We start from the raw sequence: 13056 nt of genomic DNA, 5'->3' as shown, positions 1-13056 counted from the left end.
GGGGCCGAATAGGGGAAATAGAGGTAAAACCTTCAAAATCCTTCTCCTTCCGTAGGGATTAAGGGATTTTATCCTAATTTAGTCTGGAGCATCCTTGGGCCAAGGGGACTCAATTTTGTATAAATGGTGGGTGTGGCCCCCCTGGGGGCAAAGGGCTGGGGCCGAATAGGGGAAATAGAGGTAAAACCTTCAAAATCCTTCTCCTTCCGTAGGGATTAAGGGATTTTATCCTAATTTAGTCTGGAGCATCCTTGGGCCAAGGGGACTCAATTTTGTATAAATGGTGGGTGTGGCCCCCCCTGGGGGCAAAGGGCTGGGGCCGAATAGGGGAAATAGAGGTAAAACCTTCAAAATCCTTCTCCTACCCTAGGGATTAAGGAATTTTATCCTTATTAAGTCTGGAGCATCCTTGGGCCAAGGGGACTCAGTTTTGTATAAATGGAGGGTGTGGCCCCCCTTGGGGCAAAGGGCAGGGTCCAATAGGAGAAATAGAGGTAAAACCTTTAAAATCCTTCTTCGACCATCGTGATTAAGGAATTTATACCCTTATTAAGTCTGGAGCATCCTTGGGCCAAGGGGACTCAGTTTTGTATAAACAGTGGGTTTGGCCCCCAAGGGCCTGAGGGGCGGGGCCCAATAGGGGAACATAGCAAATTATTCTTTAAAATCCTTCTACTTCTTTTGGTGTTGAGCATCCTTGGGTTAAGGGACACCAATTTTGTATAAACGGTGGCTCTGGCCCCCTTGGGGGCTGAGGGGCGGGGCCCAATATGAGAAATATAGCAAATTCTTAAAAATCCTTCTTCTTCTGTAGGAATAAAAGGATTTATTCCATATTTAGTCTGAAGCATCCTTTGGTGAAGGGTAACCAATTTTGTATAAACCATGGGTCTGACCCCACAGGGGCCTGAGGGGCGGGGCCCAATAGGGGAAACATAGCAAATTATTCTTTAAAATCCTTCTACTTCTGTAGGAATTACAGGATTTGGTGTTGAGCATCCTTGGGTAAAGGGAAACCAATTTTGTATAAACGGTGGCTCTGGCCCCCTTGGGGGCTGAGGGGCGGGGCCCAATATGAGAAATATAGCAAATTCTTAACAATCCTTCTTCTTCTGTAGGAATGAAAGAATTTATTCCATATTTAGTCTGAAGCATCCTTTGGTGAAGGGTAACCAATTTTGTATAAACCATGGGTCTGACCCCCCAGGGGCCTGAGGGGCGGGGCCCAATAGGGGAAACATAGCAAATTATTCTTTAAAATCCTTCTTCTTCTGTAGGAATGAAAAGATTTGGTCCATATATGGTGTGAAGCATCCTTGGGTAAAGGGGAACCAATTTTGTATAAACAGTGGGTGTGGCCCCCCTGGGACCTGAGGGGTTGGGCCCTATAGGGGAAATAGAGGTAAAACCTTTAAAATCCTTCTTCTACCAAAGGGATTAAGGATTTTATCCTTATTTAGTCTGGAGCATCCTTGGGCCAAGGGGACTCAATTTTGTATAAGCAGAGGGTATGGTCTCCCAGGGGGCAGAAGGGCGGGGTCCAATAGGAGAAATAGAGGTAAAACCTTTAAAATCCTTCTTCGACCATCGTGATTAAGGGATTTTATCCTTAATTTGTCTGGAGCATCCTTTGGCCAAGGGGACTCAATTTTGTATAAACGGTGGGTATGACCCCCCCTAGGGGCATAGGGGTAGGGCTCTGTTTGAAATTTGTTATATCTCAAGTACTGGATGGATCTTTCTGAAATTTCATATGTACTTACAGCACCGACCATGGAGTGCTATATCTTTACTTCATACCAATTATTTTAAACATATTCAGGTGAGCGATACACCTTGTTTTAAAGATCTGTCTGGGACATTTTGAGAAATAACAATAACACAAACTCTTTAAGAACAGACCATGGACCATAGACGAAAGGCATTTTGAACATCCTACCAGGATACCATCACCAATATTTAAATCATTGAAGATAATTTTGGGCAAAATATTGCAATCTGCACAACACAAATTGACTTTAGATAGGGTAGTAGGTTGACTTCAGATAGGGCAGTAGGATGACTAAGTATATTTAGCAATACCTGATTAGATAACTTCACTCCTCCCACTTCTTTGACAGTTTCCTCTAGAATACTGTCTGTGACCCCTGACAAGAACACGTGGCCAGATGGACATTGTAACTGTTTTATAGAGAACAGACGTTTAAGTTCACTTGCAGTTAATACAAATCTACTGTACAACTTTTCTTGAACAAAATTAACAAGTTCTGCTCTCAACTCCAAAGAAACGGAGGAAATATCACAGCTTGTCGCCTTAGCACCGTCTGACAACCTCTCCCCATTTAAAGCTGACTGTGTGTCCATTCTCTCATGCTTAGGAACCTCCTCGTCCTCTGTACTATTGTCTATATCTGACTTCAGGGAAACATCCATCTCCACGTCACTGTGGTCAGACACAGATCGACCACTGAGTGTTCGTTTACGATTACTACGAGAGGATGAGCTGCGCCGTCGCCTCACAACCTTCTCTCCTGCAGATACCCCAGGATCTGAAATAGGACAAAACAAAATATTCTCTTCATTGATAAGCATTATTATGTGTTTAGCATTATAATGTGTTTCCTATTAGTCACCCATTTTTGTACACATATTCGATTAAATTAGTGCCACTCATGGAAAGAATTTATATAGGCTTGCCTGTTATGCTATCAATTTGACTTTTACATCCGTCAATAAAATCTGTTGAAATGGAAAAAAACATAAGCACTATCCTATGTTTCCTATTAGTCACTCATCTCCAGATACATACAGATTGCATACAGAAGATTAAGGACTTTAACTAAACTACATAACAGATAACAAGCAATCCCTCATCATATTTTCTTGAGGTTGTGCGGTTTCCTCCCACATCAAAACCCCCTGCTTGCCACTATCTGGGCCAACAAGTGTGATCAATGTGAGATGATAAAACTTGTTTCATAATTGTTGTAAAATAATAAAGTTTATTTTTAACAAATAACTTGCATTATAACCCTCAGTCTCTGAGTAAGTAATATAAGCCTACAGGCAGATCTTGACAAATAGTACTACCCCACCCTATAGTTTCATAGTAAATGCTGAAAAAAATTCACAAGCTCTTATATGAAATCTTCTAGTACCGAGTTTCCAGCTTCTTTCAACACTTCACATATCAAAGTAAGTTTCAACCCATCCACTTGCAAATAAGGGGGGGGGGAGGTAATGATCTGGGGTGCTGTTATTTACTATTTTACTAGTACAGTTTACTGCATTTATCTAGAGCTTTAGTAAAGTTATCTATAGTACTGGTTTATTCAATTAATATGAAGCTCTGGTTTATTAAAATTTCTGGAGCACTGGTTTGTTAAAGTTAATTGGAGCTGGAGCACTGATTATCTACGTGATCTGGAACGTGATCTGGAACGTTTACATTTACTGAATTTTTCTGGAGTAGTTATTTATTGGAGCGATCAGTGGCAGCACGGTTTACTGTTGTTATCTGAAGCACATGTTTGCTGAAATTATCTGGATCACTGGCTTTGTTAAGTTATTTGAAACAATGGTTTATTGAAGTTATTTGGAGCTTTAACTTTTTGTTGAATTGTGTTAAGCAAAATTTTCATACTTTCAATTCATTGAAAATGAGAAAAGGCAAACTGTTTAAGTCTGACTATATAATTCCTTGAAGAAGAAAAAAGGGTAGCTGTTTGGACTGAATTACAAAATCGACTTATTAGGAATTTATAGTTCCTACCTCTGTCTTTAAATTTCTTTTCGTGTTCCTTAGGAATTTTGAGTTGATTACACAGGCCCTGATATTTTGCATCCCACAACATCTTCTGTCTGAGTACAATTTCCGGATACCTTAAGACAAAAAGATCTGTTTTAGTATTGACACAGCTGGAGACAAAAAACAATGTAACAACATCAACATGCACTTAATGCATTCAACACAGACAAACAGAAAAGCTGATCAATTAATAATCAACTATTTATTTGTCAGTTAAATTTTTCTTGGAATGTTTCCACTTTTATTGCCATTCATTAATGGTATTTGCAATAACAGTTACCTTTGATACATTAAAGTAAGAATCGTAAACAAATTGCAATGATGTGGGATTTGAAAATATTAATTCCAAATCATTGTTTTTGTTATAAATCTTTTAGGATAAGGTACTGTTTAATTTTTGCTTCCACTTGATTTAAACAACCAATATAATGTAGAATATCATTTCGTGTTTTGGTCACCAAATGAAGTCAGAATTTGCATAAGTTGAAATAACCAGCTAGGCAGGTTAGCAGTGACTTGTACTGTGATTACAATGATAGCAGACTTACTTGTTAATTCAATAACATGTACATGTATTATTGTTTTTACCTATAAAGATTAAGTAATTATATTGTGTTTATCTATAAAGATTTAAGTCAGTATATTGTGTTTATCTATAAAGATTAAGTCAGTATATTGTTTTTATCTATAAAGATTAAGTCAATATATTGTGTTTATAAAGGTTAAGTCAGTATATTGTGTTTATCTATAAAAATTTAACTCAGCCTATTGTGTTTATCTATAAAGATTAAGTCAATATATTGTTTTTATAAGATTAAGTCAGTATATTGTGTTTGTCTATAAAGATTAAGTCAGTAAATTGTGTTTATCTATAAAGATTAAGTCAGAATATTGTGTTTATCTATAAAGATTAAGTTAGTATATTGTGTTTATCTATCAAGATTAATTCAGTACATTGTGTTTATAAAGATTACGTCAGTATATTGTGTTTATCTATAAAGATTAAGTCAATATAATGTGTTTATAAAGATTAAGTCAGTATCTTGTGTTTATCTATAATGACTAAGTCAGTATATTGTGTTTATCTATAATGATTAAGTCAGTATATTGTGTCTATCTATAAAGATTAAGTCAGTATATTGTTTTTATAAAGATTAAGTCAGTATATTGTGTTTATCTATAAAGATTAAGTCAGTAAATTGTGTCTTGAGAGCATTGCCTTGACCATAACCATGCTGTTAATTATTTTGTGTTCAACTACTACTACACATGTCTGGGATAGTTTTACTATGGATGATGTCACCTGACTAGTTCCAGAAATAGATATCATGTGATCATAATCAAGGCTAAAGGACATAGGGCGTTATGGGTCATTTTTATAAATATCATATTGGTTAATTTGGGCAACCTTTCTTGGTGCAGATTTTTTCCAATGCGCATGCGTAGATGCCCTACCATAGCAACAAAATTGTGTTGCTATGCAGAAATAGCCAAAATATGGTGTTTTTGGACAGTGAGCATGCAGAAATAAAAGCCTCTGCATGTGACAAACAGAAATTCCTTTTTACGATTGAACTCTGGTATGACAATGTTTAAGCATTTCAAATATTTATTTGTTTGTTGCGTGTGGAGGCTTTCAAAAAATTAAGAGTGTTTTGTTAATTTCCTTCAAAATGGTCAAGTTTCAACCAAATAGCGCACAACAGACGATATTCATGCGTTTTATTATGAAAATGCAGATTTATGTATCTCTTTATAATGCCATATCTCCTAAACCAGTCGTCAAATGAATTTGAAATTTCATATTTGCGTACTTCATTAATTCCAGATGATGAATATAACAAATTATAAATCCCCGATAAGGCAAGAAATTACCCTTAACTCCCCTATTCCTTTTACTGTTATCAACCTTTTATCAGAAGTCACACAAAATCATGTTCATCGATCTCGGATCATAAGACATGACCAAGTCTTATCATGTGGCTCATTACTCCCTTTTCATTAATTAATAAAACATTATTATGATTGGTCAATATTTATTATAATTACATGGGACTTTTTGTAGCATCATACGTCTTCTGGCAGTACTATTTACAAAATCATCTTCTTATGTTTGGTTAACTATTGCGGAAAGCTCATTACAACAATAGCTTGTAATTTTGTTTTTTTTATTATTTACATGTTCTGATTTATATTTCACATAATAAATGTTTGTTACTTAAAATGAAATTGGCATTTTGTTTGCTAATTTCGGTGTGGTTCATGAAACACAACAACAATAATAACAAAGACACAGAGATAATTCATGACCAGAATTGACCTAGTTTCACTACCCATGACAGTGTTCTGGCTAGTGCAATACCAGAGTTGTGTAGACACCCACCACACAATTATATTCACAAGAATATTTACCTGTTACAGAAGTCAGAATCATGAGCAAAGAGAAACTCCCAGCCACAGTTGGCCCTAATCCTAGACATCTGCTCTAAGATGTCCTTTACATCCTCTGCTGGCAGCTGCAAGTAACACATAGCATTACGTTTTGTAAAAGTGGTAATTTTCACATTTGGTAATTTTAACATTTGCAAACATAACACCAGTATAGCAATATGTATGAACTTACATGTATTACAGCGTGTTTAAATATGTTTAGACTTACAAACATCAAAGTGTGTCTTTTGTGCAAAATTTGTTAAAAAACATGACTACAAACCTTGACAATGGATGCTATGTCTTTGCGGGTTACGTGACTAGACTGTGTGAATCTCCACATCTGTCAACAAAAAACATTTATGTTATTAACTTTACAATTTGCATGAATACATTTATTATAAAAAGTGAAAACATCATCATTTTGAAGCTTTAAAAACTGTTCAATAATGGATGCCAACTTATAAGAAGAACATGTTTTTTTATAAAGATGCAACATATTGTATCTCCAAAATTACACTTTCATCCAGTGAATACTGACCACATAGTCACGTCCCCGACACAGATGGTCGGCTGCCACACCACTGTGAGGACTGGTGGCCTCCTTGGGGTACAGAACCTCACTATCCACAACAAACAGACAAATAATCCTCTATAAAGCATTCATATACATGTATCACAAATCGTGTAAAGTACAAAACGAGCAATTCATGAGCTATATCTAGCACTTGGACTCTGGGATGTTGAAGAAAATCACTTTAATACATTTTTACTTGAGATTGCTTTTTTAAATTTGCTATATAACACAGATCAATCTTCTTTTTCTTGCACTTATTATAGTTTTATAATATTCTATTACCTTTTTAAATTTAATGTGTAAATTGTGTTTATTTGATAGAAGAGGAAAAAAATGATTAACAAAAGTGTCAAAAACCATTGCAGTATTTTGTAGATAAAAACCATGACCTCTGACCTTTTCACAACCCAGCAGCCCTGGACAAGGACGGCCACTTGCTGAAGTGAGCGGAGGGCACCCATGCTTTCTGTGCCCTGAGGTAGTAGTGCCATCAGCTGACTGAACCTCATCACTTTCGCTGTAAGCAAATGGATAATAATTACTGGATACACAATTTAAATTTATAAAAGAGATCCTAGAAACTATTTATACTACTGTATAAGATGGTTTTGTTAAAGCAAAACAAAATCCCATTGAAGAAATTATCATCATTAAATGCTATAAAAGAACAGTAATTGGTAGCATTTTCAAATCAAATTACGATAATTTCAAAATAAATTTAATTTTCAAATTCAAATACTCTCTACCAAATAGAGGTTTAGTAGTTACATTTGTGTAAGATGCTAGAATGGAGTTACTTTACAATATTACATTGAGCAAACACTAATATCATAATAAAACCCAAACCACTTCATCTGGTCAGGGACATACATGGTCCTTCTTATTACTCAGTACTTACTACTAGTGAGGAGCGCCAAGGGCCTTGACCTGGTTAGGGACATACCTGGTCATTCTTATCACTCAGTACTTACCATTAGTGAGGAGGGCCTTGATCTGATCAGGGACAGACTTGGTCCTTCTTTTTACTCAGTACTTACCATTAGTGAGGAGGGCCTTGATCAGATCAGGGACATACATGGTCGTTCTTATTACTCAGTACTCACCATTAGTGAGGAGGGCCTTGATCAGATCAGGGACATACATGGTCATTCTTATTACTCAGTACTAACCATTAGTGAGGAGGGCCTTGATCTGATCAGAGACAGACTTGGTCCTTCCTTTTACTCAGTACTTACCATTAGTGAGGAGAGCCTTGATCTGATCAGAGACAGACTTGTTCCTTCCTTTTACTCAGTACTTACCATTAGTGAGGAGGGCCTTGATCAGATCAGGTACATACATGGTCGTTCTTATTACTCAGTACTTACCATTAGTGAGGAGGTCCTTGATCAGATCAGGGACATACATGGTCCTTCTTATTACTCAGTACTTACCATTAGTGATGAGGGCCTTGATCAGATCAGGGACATACACGGTCGTTCTTATTACTCAGTACTTACCATTAGTGAGGAGGGCCTTGATCTGATCAGGGAGTGGCATGGTCCTTAGCTGAGTCAGAGACAAAACATTACTCGGCATCGCAGGCTTCTCTCTATTAAGGCAAAGAAGGAATAGACATCATTTCTAACAGAAAAATATATTGTTAAACAGTGAAAATTTAGTTAGTTTTCATTTTACACTAACAAATCAGAGAATTGCATTTCAACTCATGAGACAAATGCTTTCCATATTGTTAAAGCAAGCTTCCTGTTTATGAAAGTTATTGAAATATTTACCACACTTGATGAAATTTTAGTGGTATTTACTATAAAATAAAGAATATCCTCTAACTATTGTTTTGTGCTATGACATTTCACAAGAAGCTGTAAAACTACAGTTACTGTAAAAAAATATTTTAAGTTTCTGCCTTTCAAGTTAACAACAACTAAAGATGGCTTCATGATAAGTTTCTATCTCCAGATTAGCAGTTTTTAGTCCTTCTTACTTCCAGTTTTCCATATACATATATATGACAGATCAACTCTTCTCTCCGATTTCCTTACTTTCCCTACTTATTTTTGGTGTTACCTGGTACAATAACAATGTGCAGCATCATAATATTTTGACACTTAAAAAAATTCCATTTCTTGACATTAACAATACTTTACACCGAAAGTAAACAGGGCTAACAAACTGGAGATGAAGTCAGAGCCTCCCCTACTTCCACATTTTATCACTCACACTACTTTAAGTCGGCCCAGAATGAACAGGGAGGACTAAAATAGGAGAAAGAGTAGGCCTAAGAGCTAACTTGAAAGCAGCTTTTACAAAGTTACTGTAAAGTGCCTAGACTTTGAGGAGGTGAGACTTACTCCTGTGTCTCCCCAAGGGGAGGCACTAATGCCCTCAGATACTCATTGGCCTGGATCTGGAACTCGGATATTTCATCACCTTTGGAGGAAACCAGCTTCAGTCGCTCAGACTCCGCTACTCCACTCTGAGTAAAAACGTGTTTACATTAATATTCTTCTGGGTATCTAAATTTTAGTTTCTGAGAAAAGATTGAACAGCACTAATAAAATTACATGTCACATATTTAATGAATTGTCATATCATTCTACATGTACATACTGTTTTGAAAAGCATACTACCCAGAAAACATCACGTCTTATTATATTCAGCAATAATTGTTAAAACGGCCTCAATTGGTTTTAAATCCAGCTTAAGTGTATAAGCAAATCATGTCACTTTGTGGAGACAGAATCTTTACATTAACATACATTGATATCATAAAACTGAAGTGGACGCCAAGGTTCCTCCTCCTGTTTTTTCTGTAAGTAAGCATATGATGCCAGTCGTCTTGCTTTAGCTTCATCTGTTTCTTGGCGAGCAAATTTCATGGTGACTGGTTTAGCCTCTTCTTCTGCTTCATCCTGAGAAGATTCCCCTCCTAAAACAAGGTAAACATCAAGTAATTGTTTACAAAGTTTTCTTCAGTGTGGTAGCAGTTCATGTACTTATCGTCGATCCATAATTTTCAATCATACTTCAGAAACTCAAAACAGTAACTGTACTGTGAACTTATGTTCTAGATCATGAAGAGTATTATTGAAGACAAGATGCTTACATTTCTTATCTCTAGTCTGGAAATTTTCTCTAGGCTCAAAATACATGATAATTGTAATAATAATATATTTGACAAACAGATGTCCCATGATCGAGTGGTCATTTACAAACTTAAAGAAATAAATGCAAGTCCTGATCTGCTGCACCCATTTTAATGAAAATATGTTAATCCAGCATTTCTCCAAGAACTTAAAGTTCGGCTTAAAGATATATATCTAGGTTTGTGATAGAAACAAGACAGAACAGAGAGAAATGAAATAATATTTTTTACGAAATACATCATGCTATGTTATTGGTAAATAGTGCATGAAAGATACATAGAAAAGAGTTATGACTCCTCTTTGAAGGATGACAATGACATCGTAACTTGACTGCTGTTACCTAAAATAACTGGCAAGCTAACAATTTAACAAAGGGTTACATAAAACTACTGTACGGAGGTTTTGGTTTCATTCTAGTCTAGCAAAATATGTTCAATCAACAAACAGTTGTATGATTAAACAGACTTTTATGTTGGTGTTGAAAACGTGTATGAACTGTGCCACCAACTGTTTAAATATAATTTCTTGAGTGATGAGCCATGGCTATACTACCTCCAGTATCGCCAGCTCCAACCTCCACTTTCAACCGACTGTCTGCACTATCGAGGTAGTTAAAGTTTGGTCTCAGTTGGACGACGGCATGAAGGGGTGTCAAGTGTACCTCACCTGTAAAAAATGTCAGAAATTATACAGAAACATGATATTAACATGACACTCACTTCTTCACAGTTTCAAAATAAAAGTTCCTCTGCGAAAAACACCATGAATCACATACAGATCACTTCAAATACTTTGAGCAAAAGTTTCTACAGTTACGTTTTTTATTTGTATAACTTACCATCTTTCCATACTCCAACTGCATACCTGCCTGCTGTTTCAGAACAGGCCATGCTGCTGAACACCTGTTTGTCCATCATCCCACTGCAAAACACATAGTCACCAAAGATTTACTTACTTGAGAACTGTCTACAGAATTTAATTTCACTTTTAGTACATTTTAGACATTTTTGCCATACAGTTCCTCTCACATCGTGAAAATATTTATCATTTGGCAAGTAAATCTAATCTTTCTAGAAGAGTTTGTTACATTTATGCTAGTGTTGATTTTTTTTTTTTAAATCAGTTAGTGCATGAAAGAGACCTGCTATAGTAGCCTGGCTGGTCACCACCCCCATCAACGTTGATGGCAATTTGCTCCCCCTTACTACGAGCGTAGTTGTCTCCCCTGGTGTTGAGACCCAGTTCTATTTCCACCTTCTTTTGATCAGGTTTGATCTTGGTATTGATGTGGGGGGCATCATCATATGTCATGTGGGCGGGGCGCACTGGGTACTGGAATAGGTACAGCTTGTCTGCCAAGGTCTTGGATAAATACACATTGACCTAAAAGGAAACAAACATTTTTCAGTAAATAAAGCATTGTTATTGGATATTATTTTTTTCTTTCTTTTTATATTTACCGATAATTGTCTATACCAGTATTGTTGTCTTTCATGATTACTTTCAACAACCTTAACTTTCTTGGCTTTTTCAATCAAAATTACTTCTTGAAATTTAATCAAGGTGATCATGCATGGTGATTACTTTTCAGCATACTTGTTTTCAAATTATTTCATGGTACATGTACAGCTAAAGCTAACTTGTAGTAGCATACCCATCCCTCCTGATCGCCACCCATTATTCAACTGACTGAAAAAGATATATTTGACACAGCAAATATGGCGAGATCATTTCCTGAGCGATCACCTTGAATCTTACGTATATATATATGTATATATGTCAGGAAACCAAAAGTATAGATTCACAAGTAAGATTACCAGCCAACATGACTGTAATTTGTTTACTCAAGCATGACAGTTACTTTGTCAACTAGAAATGTTATTTTTGATGTGAGATAGTTAGGTACGGTTGGTTGTACTAGTTGTACTGGTTGTAATTATCTCGTGCATATCGATTGAAGCGTTGACCAACAGGTTAGCTGATGAAATTAAAGTGTTTCACCTTAAAACTCACATTTTCATTCATTTGTTTGAATTGCATTGTTGCGTTTTTCCCCCTGTCAGTTTACATCATAGCGTGTCTATTACATATGCTTAGTTTGTGTTACCAAGGATAAGCATCCCGATGATGCAGATTCAGCCCATCCTTTCAGAAGATGCTTCCAAGTCAGAATGATAACATGCACTGAGAGTTGTTCATGTGTCGAGAGGGAGTTAAATATTTCACGTTTCGGTACAGAAATCGTTAATATTCCTGTCTGACAATTAGATGAAGAGGATAAAAGCATGCAAGTACCAAGAATTGCAACGGTGACATTCAACAAAGTCACTGGAAATTGAGTTTTTATGTAAAAATCTTTCATTTTACCGACTCTCTTGTTCGTCAACACTTCAATCGATGTGCACGAGATTATACAACCAGTACTGGCGTGTTTGTTTACATTCGCCCGATATATATAAAGTCATATTTGACTATATAGCCAAATCTAGCGATATCCATATTTGCTGTTGCTCTAGTACCTGTTTAAGCTGTCACTGTAGAGTAACTGCCAAAGTAAACTTTAAGCTAGACAGTGTTGGTAACCAACGTGAGGCACGCAGCTGTTTATTCTGCTCTAATTCCCTTACTCTGCAATTTTCACCTTAGTCTTAGAGGCTCAGAAACTTGTAACTTCCATAATCAGGTTGGGCACAACAGCGCATATGGGTAATAATCCTGCATTTGGGTAACAGTTACCCATTTGAGTAACAATTTTATAACTGAAATGGGGAATAAATGGAATAAAAACACACAAAGTTCTATAACAGACAGAGGAACTATTGGAACGGGTCCGGCCGGGCAAATGTAAACAATCCAACAACAAATCTAAACGAGATATGGGCTTACGCGGCTCTGGTAGTACGTAGGTTTTTTTTTATTGATTTTGATTTGAGCATGATGTGAATATAAAAATCAACGATTCGACATGTTTTTGTTGCTGTTTTTAAGTAGTATGGTGCAATATGTGACACTCATAATCACCTCATGTTCGACCGGATCTTCTTCGTCCGCCATAACTATTGCCGAATTCGCGCATGGGTAGTAGTCATTGTGTA

At 36.4% G+C, this 13056-nt stretch overlaps 1 protein-coding gene across 1 annotated transcript in view; it reads right to left on the bottom strand.

Annotated features, from left to right (window-relative positions):
• Positions 1–13053, bottom strand: part of LOC110453053 (DNA-directed RNA polymerase III subunit RPC5-like) — a 20382-nt gene extending 7329 nt beyond the window's left edge. The window contains exons 1-13 of the mRNA XM_021501875.1: positions 12983–13053; positions 11103–11344; positions 10800–10882; positions 10514–10627; positions 9575–9744; positions 9167–9291; positions 8315–8406; positions 7212–7332; positions 6780–6861; positions 6522–6581; positions 6221–6324; positions 3773–3882; positions 2083–2549 (exon numbers count right to left, since the gene is read on the bottom strand). Coding sequence (XP_021357550.1) covers positions 2083–2549; positions 3773–3882; positions 6221–6324; positions 6522–6581; positions 6780–6861; positions 7212–7332; positions 8315–8406; positions 9167–9291; positions 9575–9744; positions 10514–10627; positions 10800–10882; positions 11103–11344; positions 12983–13015 — 1803 coding nt within the window. The 5' untranslated portion in view covers positions 13016–13053. The remainder of the gene's footprint in view (positions 1–2082; positions 2550–3772; positions 3883–6220; positions 6325–6521; positions 6582–6779; positions 6862–7211; positions 7333–8314; positions 8407–9166; positions 9292–9574; positions 9745–10513; positions 10628–10799; positions 10883–11102; positions 11345–12982) is intronic.
• Positions 13054–13056: the final 3 nt, after the last annotated feature.

The sequence above is a fragment of the Mizuhopecten yessoensis genome, unplaced genomic scaffold (assembly GCF_002113885.1).
Source record: "Mizuhopecten yessoensis strain PY_sf001 unplaced genomic scaffold, ASM211388v2 scaffold815, whole genome shotgun sequence".
Lineage (NCBI taxonomy): Eukaryota > Metazoa > Mollusca > Bivalvia > Pectinida > Pectinidae > Mizuhopecten > Mizuhopecten yessoensis.
This window is presented reverse-complemented; position numbering and strand designations above follow the sequence as displayed.